Genomic DNA, 22,564 nt, shown 5'->3' with positions numbered 1-22,564 from the left:
GTGCTATGATAAGGGAAAGACCCCTCCTTAGGCTAATTAATGCTTTTGTATAATTATAAGACGAAATACCTTGGAATTAGGCATGAGAGGATTGAAGGAATATCAGTTTTTTGACTGCAATTAGCACCTTTGGAAAAAATACCTAAAATTCCAAATATTATAAAGTTGGCTACAATTATAAAGTACTCAAAAAAGTATTGAATCTGTAATACTCTCTTTACTATAACACTTAAATAGTCTATAATAATCTTTAATTTATTTTGAAACTAATCATTTAGCTTGCTTGTTGAACTTTACAAAATTTGAACTTCGGCCGGTGATATTTGCAGTTGTTTGCTCTCAATAAGAGTGTCACTCTAGGACTGCACTCTTCTTCCGCGATACCAAACTTGTTCAATTACGTCTGTTCCTAAACATTTCTGAGTCCGGTATGGATCAATTAGTGCCCTTGCCTAATCATTTTTTAAAAACTAAATTAAAACATTTACTTCTTCCTAACTTTTGCAAGATAGTTTCAACATTACTGTTATGTGGAGCTGTTGGGCTACCAGTTAGACTGTAGGCAAAGTAGATGGATTATACAGTGTGGATCACTTGTGCTAGTGATTTGAAAGGCTATAGTGGCAATTACTATAGCAGGCAAACCTTTGAGCAAATAACAATAAGATTGAAGAATAATAAATATAGATTCTAGTCCTGTTATTGTAAAAACTTTAAAATCTTGGCTTAACTTTGTTTTTTTCAAGCTTCCAATAGTATCACATGCAACGATACTACAAAATTATTTATTTGTCTTTGTTTATTTTCGGCTGAGACTGGTACAAAAAAACGTAAAATATAAGGTTTTGCCATAATATAATCTTAATCTGCAATGTTACTGCATTCAGTAGGTACTTGAATGTTAGTAGTAGGAAGGACCAACTAGCTGTTAGCCGATCAATAATGCAAAAGTTAGTAACCGCAGGTAAAACCATTGACCTTTGCCTCTACTAGCACTCTTTAACGCTTAATGTCATGAACATTTGTTGGTCATCAAATTATTGGGTATGACTGCTAAGGAAAGATCTGGTCAAACAGATAGTTTCTGTTTGCAGTATTAAACAATCACGCTCACAATTTTAATTTACCTAGTTCACAAGTTCAGTAATAATATAAGGTCATTATTTGATTACTAGAACATCTGGTATTTTAATAAAACTTTTTAAATGGGTTTATATATTATTTGTTATATATTTATGGGTTTATATATTAAACCAACAATGCCTCTAAGCCGTTTTATGTTTTATTAGTATTATAAGTTTAATAATACTGCTAAGACATACAATGGCTTTACCTTAACGACATGGAAGTAAAAAATATCAGTGGGATTGCTCCAGCTATAGGTGTGATTTTAGTAACCACTCTTAACATCCTTACCAAGTTCAGTCACATTCTACAACTGTATCTATTGAATTGATTGATGGAATATGTGTGTGCAGAAAACATTTGCTTATATAACATAAAAAATGATTTGGTTAAGCTGAGGTTTAGCAATCGTTGCGAAACTGAAACCGCATATTTCAATGAGTTGATGCTATGAGCTGCAATGACAAGAGCTCCATAAGTGCATTTCCTTAAACATTCTTTACTACAGAAGTAGAGGATTCTGATTTGGTTACCATCTTTACGATTGTTGGTAGCTTCTGTTATCAACGTCATATAAGCACTATTACGAATTCGAGTTCACGCTATCGGGTTTAAGTGAAGCTGCAACAACATGTCTTCTGCAACAACGTGGCTCAGCTGAGCTTCACTGCAATGAGGACATAGTCGTGAAGTACTGGTGCAACTACACACACTATATATACAAGATAGCACACCCAGTTCATTAAATGTTGTAGTATTCCCAGGAACTCACTGGTTAAACTGTCAGCGACATACACTATGTACAGTGAAACCCGGATAACTCGCCCTCGGATAGTTCGAACACATGGTAAACTCGAAAGGATTTGTTTGGTCCGTTCTCAAGCAATGATAAATTGCTTTAGATAACTCGACCTTAACTTTGTTAACTCAACCAGTTTTTTGCCCAATGGCTACCAAGACGGTTATTATCGCTTTAGAATATCACTTTATTTCAAGCCATAGAGATAAACATCAACTGTTAGTAGTTCATAGGCGTCATTATTACCACTATCGGCAAAATATTTTCGTTAATGACTTTTCTAAAGGCTTGCAAAAAATCAAATTTTACCAAACATCCGCTCGGGGATACCCTTTCGAAAGCAAGGAGAAGCAAGGTAACCTTCAGATAAACTTAAAGAAAAATCGGCAAAGTTGGTTTTTGTTAAAACGCTAAAAAAAAGTCTTTTTCTAAGCGTTTCAACCGCGATCAAGTTTTGCCTATTTTAATCTGAAAACGTCCTGGCAGTCATATCACCTGAAACAAACAAACAAATCTCAAGTGACATGAAAATATTTATACTTTCTGATAAAAATTGTTAAAACGTTACATGAGAGGCCCCTTAACTTGCAACGAGCAATCAATGCTTTTGATTTATTAATAGTTTGTATATCTACTAAAAAATACATGTACTTGTGACAGTGTTCTCATAACTTAAACGCAGGGTTGGAAAAAACCACGGTTTTTATGAAAAAACCAGGTTTTTTTGTTTAAACCGGTTTTTATGGTTTAAACCGGTGTTTTGTGGTTTTTATAATTTTACCAAGGTTTTTAAAATTTTAAGTCTAATTAACATCACTTACTATAGCTGCATGATTGAGTATTGAACATACATATGTGGAATCATCTGTTAAAGATGGTACTGTGGGAGTTGTTATGGGAGAAAAAGAGAGAAAATATATGGAAATTTCAGAATGAGTCTTAAATCAAACATGATCGATGAAATACAGAGCAGAAATCTTATCACATAAAAGTGAATATTTTACATACAGCTCTATGTACAAGTAGAGACTTTAATCCCAGTGATTGGTCGTGTGGTAGTGTAGAGCAGAGCATAATGCAGATGCATTGCTAGTGTTTGGAGCTGTGGCATATGACTCAACTTCTATCACCTGAATACTAGCATCACTGTCTAAATTGGTGTTTTCAGCTTGACATTTTGCTACGTGAGCTTTAAGCCTATCTGCGTGACCTCGCGTTACGCAGATAGGCTTAAACCTCGTGTTACGACAACACACCTATTATGTTTTGCCTTAAAACCTTTGCCTTTCAAAACACAACAAACTTAATAAACTGAATTCTAACAATCCAACTACAGTGAAACATGGATAACTCGCCCTCGGATATATCGAACACATGGTTAACTCGAATGGACTTGCTTGGTCCGTTCCCACGCAATGATAAATGGCTTTATATAACTCGACCTCGGCACCGTTAACTCGAACAGTTTTTTGCCGAATTCACAAACGTGGTTTCCTTTCAATTTATTTCGAAGGAGTTTCCACTAGTCGCGGAGCTGAGACTACTCTGCTTTCTTAACGAAAGCGCTTTTTATACGCGAATAGTGTACATATAATTTCCCCCGTACCGTATAATGGAACCGAAAAAGAAATCGTATAAAAATGATTAATAGGGTCACTAAGACGTTCGCTCAGTTACGGCCAAGCTATAAACGTTAGAAGGTATTAGCGATAAAAATTTAATAAAGATAGACACAGCATGCAAAATACATATTGTAACAGTGATTATATGCGGATACATAAAGATAAAATGTCACAAATAGGCTCGTGGCTTGGCGTCCGCTAAAACAGACATCCGCTTTACGATGGCATCACGCAAGCAAAGAAAAGTGTGGAAACCTTCTGACAAACTTAAAGTACTCGAGGAAATCGAAGCAGGACAAAAGCTATCAGCATTATCAAAAAGAGAAAATCTTCCAAAAAGTACAGTGTCAACATGGATTAAACAAAAAGAAAGAATAAGATCGTTATGTGACCAAAATTCATCAAGGCTAAGAGATCGTTCAACGTCGCCCGATGATTTGGATGGTGTATTATTGACTTGATTTAGACAAGTGCGTAGTGAAGGCGTACTGTGGGCCAATTTTGTTAGAAAAGGCTAACAAGTTTTTAAGGACTATAATAACTGTTTAAAATCTATTTCTACAATAAGTCACACTGTTGATCTTTGTCAAAAAAAATACCTTGTCACAGACTACACTCGATAAGTTTTTTAAATGAAACAACTGATCAGATGTAAAGCATGCTTTGTTGCATTGGTCATAAATGTTTACTTATGTCCAGTTTTAAAAATTATCAGAAAGAATAGATATTTTTCTATTGGGCTGAGATTTGTTTGCAGTTTTAGGTGATGTGACTGACAAGACGTTTTAAGATTAAAATTGGCAAAATTGATCTCAAGTAAAACACTCAGAAGAAAAAATGTCTTCTGAGCGTTTTAACTGCGATTAGGTTTTGCCAATGTTAATCTGAAAAAGTTCTGGCAGTCACATCACCTAAAACAACGCGCAAATCTCAAGTGTATAAAAATATCTATACTTTCTGATAAATACTTTAAAAACTCTACATCAGATGCCCTTTAACTTACAACAAACAACCTATACTTTAGTTTTATATATACATGTAGTTTGTATATGTATCTACTGATAAATACATTCACTTGTGACTGTGCTCTGATAACTTGAACGCTCTGATAACTCAAACACTTTCGCTCGGTCCCGTGAAGTTTGAGTTATCCATGTTTCACTGTACTTTGGCTTGTGCCCAATAAATAAAATATTAGTTTGCAAACTTGAAGCTTTTGCCCAAAAGGGTTTTATTGTTTTAATTTCTAATTATAAGTAATCCTTTCTCACTGGCCAGACTTGAGAAAGTATTTATTCATTATTAGAGACGATGATTGGATTAGTATATTTCACATGGTTTTTATATTTCATCAATAAAGAGATCAACATATTACTTGATAAAACCAATTGAAAATGAAATTCACTAATTCATTGTTGTGCTAGGATTTCATGTAGTTTCAACTTGAACTCTGCCATCAATTTACTACTGTATCCTAAATGAACCTCAACAGTTGATAATTACATATACAGTGAAACGCGGATAACTCAAACTTCAAGGGACCGAGCAAAAGTGTTTGAATTATCAGAGCGTTCAACTTATCATAGCACTGTCACAAGTCCATGTATTTACTTATTTATTAGTAGATACATGTACATATACAAACTATAATATAAATCAAAAGCACAAATGGCTTGTTTCAAATTAAATGCTTCTAATGTAAAGTTTAAAACGTTTTTATCAAAAAGTATAGAGATTTTTCTATCACTTGAGATTGGTTTGTTGTTTGAGGTGATGTTATTGCCAGGACGTTTTTTAGATTGACATTGGCAAAACTTGATCGTTGTTGAAATGCTCAAAAGAAAAGAGATCTTTTTCTTTTGAGCCTTTTACCCACGATCAATTTTGCCGATTTTTCTTGAAGTTTATGCAAAGATTACCTTACTTTACCTGGGATTCGTTAAGAGCAACACTCCGAGGCAGTTCAATTAAAAGTTTTACGAGGTTTTACTGTACATTGTATATCACTCACGCTTTTTGAATGGATACTTATTGAATGTACACACGTATTCTGTGTTTAGGTCAAACGATGAATAGGTTTTTTAGCTAAGACAATGTATACGTTTAATTACAACAATTTTAAGACGTTTTAAACATTCAACATTCCGACGTTGATTCAACACGGAATCAACGTCGGAAAACTATTCATCACGGGCTAGCCGGGTCACGCACTCAAGGATTTTCGCCACGCAAATACAAAACAAAAACAACATGCTGTTTTTGTTTTGTATGTGCGTGGCGAAAATCCTTGCGCGCGTGACCCGGCAAGCCCGTGCTATTCATCGTATAGCAGTATAAATCAAATTTCACCAAACCTTTAGAAAAGTCGTTGACAAAAATATTTCGCCGATTGAGGTAATAACGATGCTTATGAATTACGAAAAGTTGAGGTTTACCTCTATGACTTGGAATAAAGTGATTTTCTAAAGCGATAGCAACCGTTTCGGTAGCCATTGGGCAAAAAACAGTTCGTTATAACAGTGTTGGGTTCGAGTTATATAGAGCCATTTATCATTGCGTGGGAACGGACCAAGCAAATCCATTCGAGTTAACCATGTGTTCGCTATATCCATGTTATCCATGTTTCCATGTTTCCACGTTTCACTTATTTCACTTTCACTTCACGTTTCACGATTCAGTTATCCATGTTTCACTGTAATTGCATTTCTACCGCACATGAACCACTAGGAGCTTAAAATATTGTTTTTTACAAAAAATAATGAAAAAACCGAAAAAAACCCATAAAAAACGGTTTTTTCGGGCTGGTTCAAACCGGGTTTAAACCGAGTCAACCCTGCTTGAACGCTCTAATAACTCGAACACTTTCTCTCGGTCCCCTGAAGGTCGAGTTAGCCGAGTTTCACTGTACTTGTATATTTGCTCAAGACTGTATTAAAATATTTCAGAACTATCACTAAGCACAAGTCTAACTTGTTCACTTTAAGTTTAGATGAACTTTATTTATTCTTGTATAGTTTAAAGTAATTTACACACTTAGCCTTCTCCGTTAACCCTTTCGTAAGCGATGCGACATTAATGTCCCCCCGGAGTTTTGAGCGTAGAGACATTTATGTCGTTTGGGAAATCCCAAAAGCCGTTATTCGTCAGCCGTTTTGTTATTGGCTATTTTTGTTGAGTTCATCAAATATTCTTTTAGCTTTATATTATAAAGCATAATCTCATTGTGTTCGCTATAATAGTCAGTCAAACCTAACAAAAGAACAAAATTCTTATGGTTATCACTACGGCGATCAACTACCACCGAAACATCTTGTATCGCGAACTACTACTACGCCTAAAACTACTATCGAAACAATGGCAAGTCAAACGAAACGACCGCGTCGAAAAATTGCTACTAGAACCAACTACGAGGAAGATATTGCTGATTATGTGGTTGAAACTGATGAATCTTGTTCCAGTGGAAGCCATATTGATGCCAATGATTTCGATGTAGAGTCAGAAACCGGTAGCGATAGTGATGAATCTGAACGTGCCGACGGTCATGATCCACAACGACGGTGGGGTTATGCAAAGGTGACTGCTTCAATAAATATTACATGTAGTGACTTCTATGTGTGTGAGTTACATGTATTTTATATTTCATGTAGTTATTCCTGTAAATAAAAAAAGTTATGACGTTTTATGTATCCCTATGTACAAATTGTTAGTCGTTTTGCAAATATATTCACTCTGTACCCAAAGGTTTAATTAATTAATATACTTGTGAAAGGGTTAACGAACTAATCTAGCAAAATCAAAAAAATTCCACCGCTAGCCCATGGTTGTGGATGTTAAGTGAAAAAATGTTTTGGCTCACTTTTTTTCCAAGTTAAAGACAATGATTCTTTATAGTTAGTTCGGCAATTTATGAATCACTCGCAAATATTAGGTTTAAGGTGAATCTGTTAAAATTTCAATTAAGAGTGAGTGCACAACTCCATATAGTGTCATTTGACTATTACTAGTCTTAGATCAAAGGCCTGGCTTCGGATTTAAGCGCACAAACTTGGAGATGCTAACATTGTTTAACAGATTATGAAATCCAGACAAATGAAGTCGGTTCTAATAATATACTAGCAATGAGTGAATTGTTATAAGATATTTGTTTTATTGTGTTAGACTAAGCAATAATAATCATCTTATTAGTATTATAAATGGATGCAATCGGTGGTAAATTCAATCATGAAATGTTCTTTTCCAGCAAAAACATATTCGTTTAATGATTTAGAGTCATTTTGCAGCTATGGACTTGGGCTGCAATTAGTTAAGCCAAAAGCTCTCGATTTTACTTGATCTGCAGATAAATGTATATTTTATCTCAAATGTTGTTGATATCCATCATTTTATAGCTGAGATTTTTATAGTGTAAAATTTCATCTGTAACCATTTTTCAGCACTTCCTCTTTTTTGCGTTTCACCAGATAGAAGCTCTATCCTGAGAGAGGACTGGCTTAACTCTTTCGCTACCGAATTTACATGTATTTCTAGCCCTGCCCAAATTACTTTTTCCTATTCACACAAATTTTGACATAATGTCACTAATTTTGTGATAACTTGGGAACGAATAAAGATATCCACTTAATTTAAAAAACCGATTGTTGAAAAGAAGATACTTTATTAGGACATAATAAAAAATCTTAAATTAACTTCATTTAAAAACTGTAAAATCTTTTACAAACTTCATCAACAATATTTTGCCAGCAATTTTGATAGTCATATTTTGATTGTCTTCATAATATTCGGTTACTATTACAATTTTTCACATGAAATACATGCACTAGTGGAGTCAAAATCACTCTATAGAGTTACTGGAGTCCCAATGGCTAAGAATGTTAGACGCTTCTACAGCTTAAACGATCGCGGTATTCTTTTTTTGTCCGTGTTTTTTCTGCGATGAACTTTCTGTTTGATATTCAGTGAGCCGCTAGTGAGAGGTTACTGATTAGTCTATATCGTTAGCAACAAGCTTGTTTTCATGGAGACCAAATCTTATTGGTCTATCTGAAGCGAAAGCTGAGTAATTATAAATAAACTAACGCACTGTCGAAAAGCCGATGTATCTGCTTCCGGCCACAAAGAGAAGGTAACCCGAACCAATACATCGGCTTGCGGTAGTGAAAGAGTTAAGGAAACATAAATTTGTTGTGAATTGATGATCCTGCACTCACCTTTGCTCCTTATAACCTTCATTCAACCACATTTGTCCTCTAAATAGCTTTTATCAACTATTATTATGATAATTTCCAAAATGTTCAACTAGGGCTCTACTAACTGACAAAGGTTTTAAGTTGAAACAGTATGCAACAGGCTAGCAATATACAATAAATCTGCTAAAGAACGTTGAAGACTACTTTAATTCCACAAAGACCAATAACGCAGAGAAAAAATGTCACTCAGTTTGTCAGATTTGGGTCACTGACCTGAATGACGGTCTTCTTATATCTGTCGGTGAGTCATTACAGTAATTTGTGGTGTGCGGTATATTTTTAAATGAAAGTGAAAGTTTTGCTAGCAAATACAGCAGACATAGTGCTGTTAATACATTTGTACCTAATACGACAGTTTTTGGGGTGGTGAAGGTGTCATCGCCTACATAGAATATGCATGCTATATTGATATCAGCTGAAATATTTATTGACTATTATCTCATGTGTATGGTTTTATGAGATCAACAGTTTGGATTGACCAAATAGAAGTTTTTTTATTATAATGCGCTATAAATTTTATTTCAATGTTATCGCAGGTTCAGCATGAGAAAACTGAAGAAAAAAGAAACTTTCCAAAACACAGAGGCGATTTATTGGAGTTACAGCAGTATGTAAAGAACAAGTAATATTCTCCAAACTATGATTTTGTAGGCAACAAACTCACTGTTTAAATTCTACACCTACTTTCAATTTTGTAGAGTTGTCAGTAAGATCACAGATACTATTACCACTCAATATTGGATGATGTTGAATGACTCTACAAATGCCAGCGAAATATCATGGTTCCTTATCCAACTTATCATTTCATCTATACCAACACCTGACACAAGTCCATCACGTCCATAGTAGTCTTACAGAACCTTTACATAGATCACTGTCGCATATACTTACTGGCTTTTTCTCTGCATCAGTATCCATATTCTGTTAGATTATTTTTCATCAGCTCTCAAGTTATAATTTTTGTCAAGCCTTAGCCTTTGACACAACATATTATCATGCTTTCCATTATTTTTCATGATGTATGAAAATATTTTAGTTGTTTTACTTTGTAATAGACTTGATGCAAAAAACTTTAAAGTTTAATGTGATATTATTTTATATTTATATATTGCGTTATTTTAATATATTACATATTGCTTGCTCTTAGGTAATTTGCAACTAGTGCAATTGTTGTTTTTGTTTCTTTATACGAGTACCGGTTATTCATTTTTGAATTGATCAACAATTATTATCATCAATCTCTTCATATATAGTTGTTTGCTCAAATCAGTAATCAGATGTCTGAAAACTATCATGCTGCTTTATTAACTCAATATAATGCTAAGTTAAGAGAGTTGTCCAATTCTATTCATCTCCTCTAACCATTTGAAGTACTAGTGAATATGGTTGTAAGACCAAATAAAAACTATACCAATCTGTGAGGATGGCCATAAATGGGGCATGCTAGTACTGCTATGAAAGATTTTCATTTCTGTGATTAAAGCCCATTTAACATGCCACAAAATTATATATTCAGTATTGACTAAAATGCTTGTTTCATAGGTTTGTGCCATAAGCCATTCCTAAGGCTCATTGAAAGTAATGATTTTACGAACAATTTCACAATCTCTAATCATCTATAAAAATCCGGTGCTTAAACAATAAATTTACATTGTCTATACCTTCGGCAAGCTATGTTCTAAATAACTTTGGTTCACAATCAATATTTATGTTTTTTATGACGAAACAACGTCGCGCAAACAGTATTATTCAATATGCTGTAGAACCTTTGTTTGAATGTCATGGTACTCTATTTTTCAACCCTTCCTCCATAGTGGCGCTTTATTAGAGGTGACGTTCAAATAAAGGGTGGTATTGTATTTTTCAAAAAGCGTGTTAAAATTTTGAGAAGATAAATTTAACCCTTTCACCGGCGAAGCGAATGTCGCCTATATTTTATTTCGCACTCTCTTTCGGGTGAAGCAACATCAACTCTTTTTGATACAAGAAATCTGCTGTAACACACCTCCAAATTGTCGTAGATCTTCAAATGAATATGCAGTGGGAAGCCAAGAATATCTCTACCAGTTGATTTTTATTGCTTGCTATTAATCTATTTTATAGCCTACATTGCAATTTGTTGGAGCTTTCAATTTTTCATTTCATTCTATATTTGAAAACATAATTTTATTTTATAATTATATTTAACAAGGTCGCATAAAAACTCATTGCACTCATTGATATTTGCTATAGTTGGTAGCCTAAACTGGCTTTTTATGCGCAATAGAAAATGAGTTGTGTTGATCCATTGTAAGCCGAGTTTGGATAACTGCAATGATGCTATCAAATAATGTGCTATAAATCTGCAAATTTATAAGTTATATAATAATGATAATCTATCAAATGCTAACAATATTTATTCGAGAACAAGTGAAATAAATTAACCATACTTATATTGCTTGCAGAAACAAAAATTAACATTTTTGAAACAAAATTATTCGCATCGTTTGCTCGGTCAGTTGCATTGTGATTGTTGCTTTTGTCTGGAACTATTTCATCTTTTTTTGGCTGTTCAATACTTTCTACAGTGTCTGCTGACCTCAACTCTTCTTCTGTACTGGTGAACTGGTCGATAGTAGCATCCAAAAAATTCTTTTAGCAGAGCAATACTTTTACGCGGCGCTATTTAAAATACTTTTCACAGAAATAATGAAAAACTTTTAGCCACATGCGTGCTTAGCGCAAGCGGCTAAAAGTTTAGTCTCAAAAGATTGAGTCCCGAAATTCCATTGCAATCGCTAAAACGTTATTCACTTTCGTCAAAGTAAACAACGGATGTCTATTAGCCTAATACAGTTATTAATTCTATAGTGTTACATTCAAAGTTTTAATGACAAAACTGTGAAGCTTTTTTATTTAGAAAATAGACTTCGATACAAACAAAAACAACAAAAGAATTGTTGTTGATGCAACCGAGTCATCATGAGTATGATGTGATGATCACTGATCATCTACTGATCAGTGATCATCATAATGATGACTACTATGATTGTGATATTATGATCATAACATGATCACGATCACCCAGCTATGAGACTTGATGACTGAGTCCATTTTAAGAGACATTCTTCAGTTATATTTGTGACGTTGACATAAATATTAATTTGTCAAAAGAAATTTATATGGAAAACTAATGGAGTTTGATTGAGCTATGAAAAATAAAGTTGGTAACACATTTGTAAGTTTAATAAATATAATTTGAAGCTCATTGATTGGCTGGAAATAGTTTAAATAGCGTAGGTGAAACAATACTAGTCCACATCAGACACCGTGAAAATACACAATAAAATGGTGCTGTAAAGTTTGACTAGTCAAAGTTTCTGTTTGCGTCGTACAGCAAGTGTATGTCTGTTGTGACAATGATCTAACTCAAGTTTGGTCAATTTTCCATTACTGTCGATGTAGTTGCAAGACCTTTGTCATTTGAGTTTAATTTGGCTCATCAATGAGCATTTTTTAAAGAAAATTACTGTGTTGATTTTTCAGTCTTTATTACTGTTTTATGATGAATTTTATTGACCAAAACCAAGGGAACTAAATTGTTCATTAAAAAACTAAACAAGTGAATTGTATGCCAAAGAAATTTTTTTAAAGAAGCTCTGACTGTTAACATTAATGTCTTATTAATCTAGTGTAAACCTGTTTTTGTGCCTATTAAGTGTGCCTTGTGAGTGTTGTGTAAAACATTAACATCTTTGTGTAATGATGTGCTTTCGCATTTTATAGGCGGGTGGCTCAGATTGTGGGTCCACAGGCGAGATATCTGCCAATGGACAATTCAACTACCTTGACACCGGAGAAGAATCTATGACAGTAGGTTCTTCAGGTGGAGAACCTACTGCATACACACCCTCTGAAGCTGGTCCTGCTGGAATGAATCCTGCTGGGATGAACCTGGTGAACGGAGGCCCTACAAGGATGGACTCAGTAGTAATGAATCATTCAGGAATGCATTCTGCTGAGACACACTCTGCTGGGACACACTCTGCTGAAATAGCCCCCACACAACTCAAGATTGGCTCCTCAGATTCGAAGGCCACCACAATGAGCTCTCTTGGAATGGATACCTTCTTAAAGCAGTCCAAACCTTTCAATGCAACCCCAACAGTGTCTACTATAGCATGTCGCCCTTCCATGACGGGTAGTGATACAGTTCCAGTGCAGAACACGTCAAACACTTCCCACCCATTAACCCATACCGCTTCTTTACCTCGATATTTTGGCCAATCAAACCCTACCAATGCTTCTGGAGCCCAGAATAATGAATTGTATAGAATACCCTCACATGTAAGTGCCAGGTTAAGGCTTGCTACAAATTCAGGCTCTGCATGGAGAGTGCCAGTTTGTTTGAGTTTGATTTGGACTCTGATATGTAATCAAGAAGTTATGTTTCTTCAGCGTGCATGAATATATATACATAGCCTATATGCAAGTATATTCCTAGGTTATTCATTCCGGGAAACCCCCTATTTTTGATAGAAACTTTGTAATGCATTATGAAAATTCATTTAACATGTAATAATAGTAGTTGAGTTTGCTCCCAATTTTTGTTACATTTTTAGTATTTTATTTTATATTTATGCTACAGATTAGTCAATTTATCTAATAAGATTAATTCTGTCTCGATCATTCTAGATGAAGCTTGTTGTGACCTTATTTAATAGGGTCACGAGAACTTCTGTGTCATCATTATTAACAAAACTCGTCGTATTTCTATTGTTACATATATTTTCAAACATTGTCTATTATGTTCAATTCGAAACTTATCATAATAATAAATACAAATTTTAAAGGTAACTATAACAGCCATCACAATAATTTAAAAAGAGAAAACAGCGAAGGAGATCTTATTTTTTTACAAACGCGATTGCAATTGAGTGTTAGAGATTCTACCTACTGAAATTAATAAAAACGAGCTAAAGGTGATAAGCAGGTTTGATATGCAGAGTCGATTGTTTTTATCATCTTATTGTAGTTTGTGGTTTTCATGGGAATTCATTCAAACTTGAAAGTTGATTGGCTGTTACAGAAGTTTAAAAGAACAAAATATCATCATTCAAATGTATCTAAAAACATTATTACGCAACTTTTTTATGAATATAAAAAAATTTTATGAATAAAATACGAAACAGTTAACCAATAATTTTGAGATGTTTTATGCTCAATTATTAAGAGAATGTCTAAATATAAAGCAGTTATTCGTTAAATTGGACGATTTTCTACTGGGAAAATTTTACTACCGAAAAGATCAGAACTAGTTTGAGCTTGTTTATTTTGACGATTAAACAAAAGTTGCTTAGAAAATTAACAACTTTATAAAAATAATTGTTATATAATATATTGGGAACAATATAGAAAATGGTTACTCTGTCATTGCTTTCAGGCGCTAAATTCATGCCTTTTTGCATAAGATTTTCAAGTATTTGAAAATGTTGCTTATGATGATAATTTGCCGTAATAATTAGCTCAATGTTTGTAAAAAGATTGATAAGTTTTTAAATTCTAGAAGTTGTATCTAATCATCTAAGAATAAACTCATCAGTTTCTTTAAAATCAGCATAAATAAGCAAAACTATAAGTGATTGTATTATTTTTGGGTATTCAATTTTAGCTTATAAGTTTACTAGCAACAAAGCTCTGCTTAGGGTAAGTTATCTCTATGACTGTTTCTAGCTATGACTTACCTCAAATCTATGTATTGCTGAGTCTACTCTTTCCCCTGTCTGTCTTTAAGGTAGCGTAATGATAAAAACCTCTTTCTATAGATTTATTATTTTATTTACTTTTACATATAGTTGAGTTTTTACATAGCGTTACATAATGCATGTGCTTAATTTTTATTTAATTACTTGTGATACTTATTAAAGGAGCTATAGGTTTTTGGACTGAGGAACGAATTAAATGAATTACTGTGTATTCTTATAGAATTATTTGGTTCAACCTATGAAGTATACTCGAAATGAATTGACTTCGTATTTAGCGGTTTGACTGTATTTTGCTTTGTCCCCAGTATTCCACTCGTTTCTAATAGTTCCTTCGAAAATTGAAAGTTTTGATATTTTGATTTTGCTTTGAAATCTCCCATCACAAAGCCTTTGCTAAGTAGTTTTTTTATGTTAAGATATTTTGCTAAAAGCATACAGTCAAACATAGATAACTCGAACTTCACGGGACTGAGCGAAATTGCTCGAATTATCAGAGCGTTCAAGTTATCAGAGCACTGTCACAAGTCCATGTATTTACTTATTTATTAGTAGGTACATGTACATATACAAACTATAATATAAATCAAAAGCACAAATGGCTTGTTTCAAATTAAATGCTTCTAATGTAAAGTTTAAAACATTTTTATCAAAAAGTATAGAGATTTTTCTATCACTTGAGATTGGTTTGTTGTTAGAGGTGATGTTATTGCCAGGACGTTTTTTAGACTGACATTGGCAAAACTTGATCGTTGTTGAAATGCTCAAAAGAAAAGACATCTTTTTCTTTTGAGCTTTTTACCCACGATCAATTTTACCGATTTTTCTTGAAGTTTATGCAAAGATTACCTCACTTTACCTTGCTTCCGAAGGGCAATCACTAAGCGGATGTTTGGTATAAATCAAATTTCACCAAACCTTTAGAAAAGTCGTTGACAAAAATATTTTGCCGATGGTGGTAATAATGACGCTTATAAATTACGAAAAGTTGAGGTTTACCTCTGGCTTGGAATAAAGTGATTTTCTAAAGCGATAACAACCGTTTCGGTAGCCGTTGGGCAAAAAACAGTTCGAGTTAACAGTGTTGAGTTCGAGTTATCTATAGCAATTTATCATTACGTGGGAACGGACCAAAGAAACCGTTCGAGTTAACCATGTGTTCGAGCTATCCGTGGGCGAGTTATCCATGTTTGACTGTATATGCGAAATTTTCTTTTAAACACGTAGTTATCAGTCTCAACATTTTTTGGATTCACATTTGACAGGTTTACTGGTTAGAGTTTGGTATGAAAGGTTTCTTTAAAGGTTTACTTGCAACAAAATTCACATTACAGTTATTTGGTATCACAAGATTCACCATGTCTTACACTTCTGTGTTGTAGATGCCAAATATGTGGAAATGTGATTACAAGCTCCTAAAAGCTCAAAAACGAACAGTTAATCGCTGTCATCACGAAACTGCCGTAGATTAGAATCCCTTTCTGGAATGACTCAAATGGGACATAGCTGAACAAGATATCTTCTGTTTACACTTTCACGCAACCTCATTCGGCGAAATATTTTTACAAACATAGTTCTCGCATTCAATAAAACCACATTTATTGTCCTGGCGCGTCTATTTCATCATCATGGTAATGCTGTCATTTTGAGAACTGATATCTCAAAACCTACCGTAAAAATTCATTTAATTTTTAACCATAGCTTGAAGAAGTGCATATCATCCTTTCATAAACATGAGGAGCCTGTTGGTCACCTGCGATAGTCGAAAAATGCTGCAAAGATTTTTGGCGCTGTTTGGCAGGAAGTATGGGTCGCTTGATCAGATTACGACTAGACGATTAGACCAAACCGAAACAAAACTGTAAAATAGCGAGCATCTATATTTGATACGGGCTTTTCGGTAGAACCCGAACTGTTTGTCATAAACTAGTGCTACGTTTTATATTGAGCCTTTTATTGGCTTTTCAATTCACGTGTCAAAACAATAACTAAATTTTTCGAGTACGTCAAAGAAATAAATTTATTCCAACCTACGGCGTTTTCGTGATGGCTGCGATTAACTGTTCATTTTTTAGCTTTTAAGAGTGTGTAATCACGTTTCCACATATTTTGCACCTACAACACAGCGGAGTAAGACATGGTGAACCTTTTGATACCAAATAACTGTAATGTGAGTTTTGTTGCAAGTCAACCTTTAACCTCTGACATGCTAGGCTATCATGTTCAGTCTGTTGAAAATATGGCAAACGCTGTGTCAATGTTCAACAATAGCATAACTATAATAGGCCAAAGACAGTTTGTTCAATAGGAGGTATGGATGATACGTGAGTGATAGTTGGAATAGTGTGCGGTTACGCTGAGGTTTTGCGGGTGAGCGGGTGACAGAGACGCTTGTTTGAACGAGGATTGCCTTGTCTTCTCTTTTCATTGCTACAATAGAGGTTTGTATGCTCAGCCGACCCGCTTGACATTGCGGTCAGCAATTGGAGTCTATTAGCAAGATTGTGGGACAGATGATCTGCCAAAATTCGAGTGAGAATTCTAGTTGGCAGCCTCTCCAGCGCCTCCCTCAGTCTAATTACTGATCAAACTCACCAACCTAATTAATCGTCCATCCATGCAATGGAGTCGAAGCTCTTTGTCCAAGGCAAAGCTCCTAGCAGTTGGAGATAAGCATGCTAGCAGTTGATTGCTCACAGCATCGAGTAGTGATAGCGAAGTAGCCATGTAATCAGCTACGAGGTCACGTATGCAAATCATCGCTCCTTTGTAAACTAGCTAACGACTCTAGGCTCTGCCATTATTCATTCCTACTGAGCTCATCTTCATTGTCAGTCCCTTTGTGCTCTCGCACGCCAGGGAATAACTTCAACTATCCTATGAAAAGTTATTGTCCTTATTTGAAAGCTAAAGTAGAGCCATTTGTGCCGGAGATTTGCTGCCATTGTTGCCTGAAGCTTGTCACCGGTATAGCTCTTGAAATGTTGGTCAACTTATGGCCTGTCTCACTCTGGCACACCTGTGCTCACTCACATGCCCTTGACCATGCTTATAGTTCATCATTGCTTAGCTGAAAGTTTTTAGTAATGCTGCAGCTAGCAGTGGGTTGGGCAAGCGGCTGTGTACATTGCATGCCTCACCATTCTTCTCTTCCACCCTGTCATAATAGCCAATTGTTTATGCCTTTGTATACTTCTGCCACAGTTTGTTGAGCTCTGTTTGTATAAAGGCGTCGCTCTCGTAAAAATGTGGGGATGTTATCAGCTCCACTAATGGTTAAAAGTAGTTTATTACTAAGCGCTGAAGCTATGCTTCTAGTTACCGCTGCTTTGTTCTCTGATAAGGATATTGTTTTACCTGCGTACTGGTCTGTGAGAGCTTGGGCGAGTCTGAGTCGGTAGTGAAAGCTATGAGTGCTGACAATGCTAGTCTCTGGACTATTTAGTTAAATTCAGATGTCACTATCTGTCTGGGGATTATATAACACGAGATGACTAGCTGTGCACAAACCACTGTTTCATTATTGGTCCACGTAAACAGATTTCTAAAGCGAGTGAGTGGAATTTTTCCACTAAGTTTCTTGTTTACAAACATTACTCACTTATTATTCTCTGACGTAAGCCTCTTCCATTTATGTTGCGTCTGCTGCATTGCAAAACATTACAAAGTTAGTTTGGTTGCAGTGGAAGGTCCATCATGGTTATGTTAATTTGCAACAATATATTTCATTCAAATGACAGTCTGTTGTTTTGTGGTGGTTTGCTGGCTCCTAGACTTGTTCCTTAAATTGGCTTTCAGTATGGTCTCCTGGTCTCTTTCCAGCCACGTAGCAATGGTGATTCAGAAAATCCATTGAAGCAAGACCAGTCAGTCAGACATTCCAGAGATGGTCCCCTTGCACTCACATCACACAAAAGACTAGAAACACGAGAGCAGCTCTGGCCCGCTGCTAATCCACCACCATGGACGGTACATATGGAGAAGAATGCCACTATGCCGGCGAGAGTACCTGCTACAGGTTGTCCCAAGCCTGGCAAACAAGCCCCAACAGCCCTTCACAAGCATTCGTCAGCAGTGCCTAATAGCCAACTGCATGACCTTTATAGCACATTCAAGGATGATATGCAGAGGATGAATGAGCGGACCTATGGGCGAGCGAACGGTGTGAAGGTTTGCAAGGTCAGTGCAGCCTTTGCAGCCACTAGCCCAGCAAGATCATGCCGTTGAGCGGTTCTGTCAATTCTTGTGATCAGCTGATACCCGGGTTTTCCTGTCATCTAGCCGTGTTTACACCGGTGAACTAGATTTGTGACCTACTTTTGACTTCTATGCTCGGTTGGTGAATAATACTTGAATATTCCCGCAGAGGTCACTAGGTAAAATCATATAATCTTGTGGTGGCTGAAAATTGGCAAAATGCCATAAAGACGAAGCGCGATTGGGCCGCTTAGCTCTCTAAATTATGACTTCACCTCGGGTATAAGCGCGGATATAAGCGAATGCCACAAGATACTCTTTCTTCCGCAATATTTAACTTCACCTGTCCGCTTTGCATCTTGGCTTATGTAATCTCACGGTTTGACCACATAGGTCAATGGTATGCATGACGTGTTTGGTGCACGCTACCGATGTCACTGACGCTACCGGTGTCACTGACGCTACCGGTGTCACTGACGCTACCGGTGTCACTGACGCTACCGGTGTCACTGACGCTACCGGTGTCACTGACGCTACCGGTGTCACTGACGCTACCGATGTCACTGACGCTACCGGTGTCACTGACCCTTGTTTCTAAATTGCTGCCCATTACTCCGTTTTCATCTACTAATTCTCTCCGACTAAAAACACAAAACATTAGCCTTCTTTATGTTTACCTTTTAATTTTAGTGTTTGAAAAAAATACTTGTTCTATTTCTTTGTACAGCTCATGTCCAAGCTACTCAAGTTGAATATAACTGATGAGGAACTGCGGTCTAGCCACCCCCCAAAACCCCCATCCAATGCTTGGGAACAGTTCATGCCAGACATTAAAATGGGTGAAGGCCAGCTGGCGGACAGGCTGGACAGCCCGGTAGACCAGATAGAGGGGGACAACGCTTCCTCTGTGAGCAGTCAACCGATGGTCGGAGTTGGAGAGTCTGTCATCAGGGAGGTGAGCAAGAGGCTCGATGACGCTCTTATCAGACTTGGTATGCTAATTATCTGGCCGGGCTCTAAAAAGTTTATCATCGCCACGCGGCTGTATTTCTGCATAATTTACCCTGGTTCTTCTCACCTTGTTTACCAGTTGTCTGTCCGACCAGCTCCGGCATTCAACCAGGAATGTGACACTTTTTTCCTCCTCACCTACCTAGTATTTGTTTTTGTTCGTCTGTTTGTCTTGCGTAAGGTGCACTGTCTATAAATGGCTGTCGACACTTATAAATAGCATTACTATTAATCACTGTGAGTCATTCATAGTATATCTACGTCAGTCGGAGTTTTGCGTCATGGCAGAGAAATCAACTGCGCTTTCGCTCGCCTCTCACTCAAGCTTTACGCCTCCTGCTACAGCATCCCTCATGCTGCCCTGTAACATCGTTAGGATAATCATCATTAATAAGCCACCGACTTTAAAAAATTTCTGTTTTTTTCTCCCGGTTGCTATGTAGGTCGATGTGTTACTTTGCTCCGCTTATGCCATAATCATAGTATTTATTGGAAATTCCACCTTAAGTGGATTTACCATATTATTGATCCAATAGCGTTATGTCATGTGGTTGTTGATTGGCCGATCAAGTTGTAGTAGTGCTAGGATTACTGAAAATACTTCGCCCGTGTCTGCAAGCCAGTCTATCATTGTGGTCATCTAAGATTTTTATTGTCGCTCTCTAGGTTGTGAGCGATCGACTATCTGACCAGGAAGTTCTGAATTCCCACGGCCCACCCTCTGATGTTGAAGGTACGATGCTGCCTTTATCAAAGGCTTTGCCTTGCTAGTTAGCTTATCTTTGATTTTGTATAATTCGTTTTATAATTAATTTATGGTTGGCCCATAACTTACTGAATACAATACAGTATCGTAACAGAAATGTGGGCGCACGCTTTAAAAAACTGATTAATACAAAAATAATACAAATAAATACTCATAATACAAAAAATGTTTTGTATTATCAGCTTTTAAAGCAAGAGCTCCTTAGAAAACGGAACAATAGCTAGGAAGAAAAAAATAATGGCTAGGGAGAGCAAAGAAATAAATTATTCGTGGCTGTAGAAGTTGATGATCCTGAATGCAGACTGCCTCTTGTAGTTGACCCTATCGGAGACAGTGCGCAAAGCCTTGACACACAGGCTGTCGACAGCGGATTTTCTTCTTCTAGTCCTGCAGATAGACAGAGCCCCTCACCTAAGGTGCGCTTCGGTTGTCAGTCAGAGAGTGAGGACAGCAGGCCGGAGGCGCAGCCAATGCATGCGCGGGAAAGGCCGATTGCCATGGAGAGTAGTGAGGGCAAAGAACATACCCGAGAAGAGCAAGCGTTTGCTTATACTCAGCCTCTTCTAGGCTCTGTTCTTTCCATTAGCAATTCAGCGCAGCCACTACCCACTAGCAATTCTCCACCACAATCCTGCACCACTTCAGCTGGTCAGGCAGAAGCGGTAGACTGCGCCCTTGATCTCTCCGCCAACTCTACCTCCTTCCCTAGGTTGCCTGATGGCAAGCCGGGTGCAACAAGCTATGAAGCTGGGCAGCCATCCTCAGGGCCTGTGTTGTCCGCCTGCACATCGACAGAGGCTGCCTCTGTGGAGTCCATTCTAAGCACATTAAAAACTCAGGTAACCGGCTTGGCACTGGAATCCAAGTTGAAGGTCGGGCAAGAACAAGATGCTGCCCACCTCATAAAGCACAATAAGATAGCCGAGCCCCCAAACTGCGGCTGCGTCAACAGACCATGTAAGCAGGCATCTTCTTTAAATTGTTAAGGCTTGTTGAGGCGTGTCTGGCTCCAACGCGGGCCACTAGTTTTCTACGGTGACTGCTGAATGAACCCAACTGTCTTAGATTGTTATTAATTGCCAATTAGCCTGTGGGGAGCATTAACTGATGCGGGGAGTAACTGGAGCTCATTTGGCTCCTAGCTCTTTAGTTTACTTATTCTGTAGATGATGAGAATTCGGAAGGGCCCTACTATGTGCACCTAGGTACTGGCAATTCTATCGGGGCCATCAGAGAACTAGTTGAACAAAGGTAAGAAACTGGCGATAGAGTGAGACTCAGTTTAGAACAACCCAGCATCAGTAAGTCTAACAGTCAAACTGTACTGGGCCAGATTGTATGGCGTAGCGGCAGAAAATTAGACACTATCAGCACTTTAGACTCTTTAGACACCTTGGATGGGGATTTCTCTTGTACAAGGAAGTATCTCTCGTTTAACTCATGATGTATCGAGATGGTTAAAGCGTTGTGAGGTTAACAATACAGCTAGTCGATTCTACGCGTGTGAGAGATCTTGTGTTGCCAGACTGGGAGGGTAAGTGGCAGGTTAAGGCAGGTTATCTATTTCACTACAACTTTCTACTTTTCTATCCATCAGTCTCATTAACCGTTCGTAGTAGCTAACCAAACGCAGCAAGAAATGCTTGTCTTCTCAGCCTTCTCTCTTATTCCCGAGCCATGTGTTTGGTGATGGTCACTTTCTATTCCTGGCTCTCTCTATCCGCTATTCCACTATTTATCATCTCATGTTTCCATGACGATGAGTTGCTGGCCTGACAGCGCGCAGGGAGGAGCGGTCAGGAATACGCAGTGCTTTCCACTGAGCAGGCAGTCAGTCGGAAAAGCTGTATCAAGTGATTAAAACTGCGGACGTGACTTATGTGTGTAATTTCTCATTGAATAGGCATAGAGGGGTCAAGCTTGCCGCGCTCTGTTAGGCCACCGCTAACTACTTAAGTACAACTTTTCAGTTGCTGATGCCTAGCTTGTGAGTCTCTGAATGCACTCTCACTCACCAGTCTGTTTCTACTCTCTCTTTCTACTTTCTCCTAATCTCT

General features: G+C 37.0%; 1 protein-coding gene across 2 annotated transcripts in view; it reads left to right on the top strand.

Moving 5' to 3' along the window:
• LOC137397549 (methylcytosine dioxygenase TET1-like) overlaps positions 1 to 22,564 on the top strand; it is a 41,805-nt gene that overhangs the window by 3,706 nt on the left and 15,535 nt on the right. For both annotated transcript variants that reach the window (XM_068083844.1, XM_068083851.1), the window contains exons 3-8: positions 12,558 to 13,118; positions 18,356 to 18,712; positions 19,458 to 19,685; positions 20,408 to 20,474; positions 20,823 to 21,464; positions 21,674 to 21,758. In XM_068083844.1, coding sequence (XP_067939945.1) covers positions 12,558 to 13,118; positions 18,356 to 18,712; positions 19,458 to 19,685; positions 20,408 to 20,474; positions 20,823 to 21,464; positions 21,674 to 21,758 — 1,940 coding nt within the window. The remainder of the gene's footprint in view (positions 1 to 12,557; positions 13,119 to 18,355; positions 18,713 to 19,457; positions 19,686 to 20,407; positions 20,475 to 20,822; positions 21,465 to 21,673; positions 21,759 to 22,564) is intronic.

This window comes from Watersipora subatra, chromosome 1 (assembly GCF_963576615.1).
Source record: "Watersipora subatra chromosome 1, tzWatSuba1.1, whole genome shotgun sequence".
In the NCBI taxonomy this organism is placed as follows: domain Eukaryota; kingdom Metazoa; phylum Bryozoa; class Gymnolaemata; order Cheilostomatida; family Watersiporidae; genus Watersipora; species Watersipora subatra.
The sequence above is the reverse complement of the archived record's forward strand: the minus strand, read 5'-3'. Positions and strand labels throughout refer to the sequence as shown.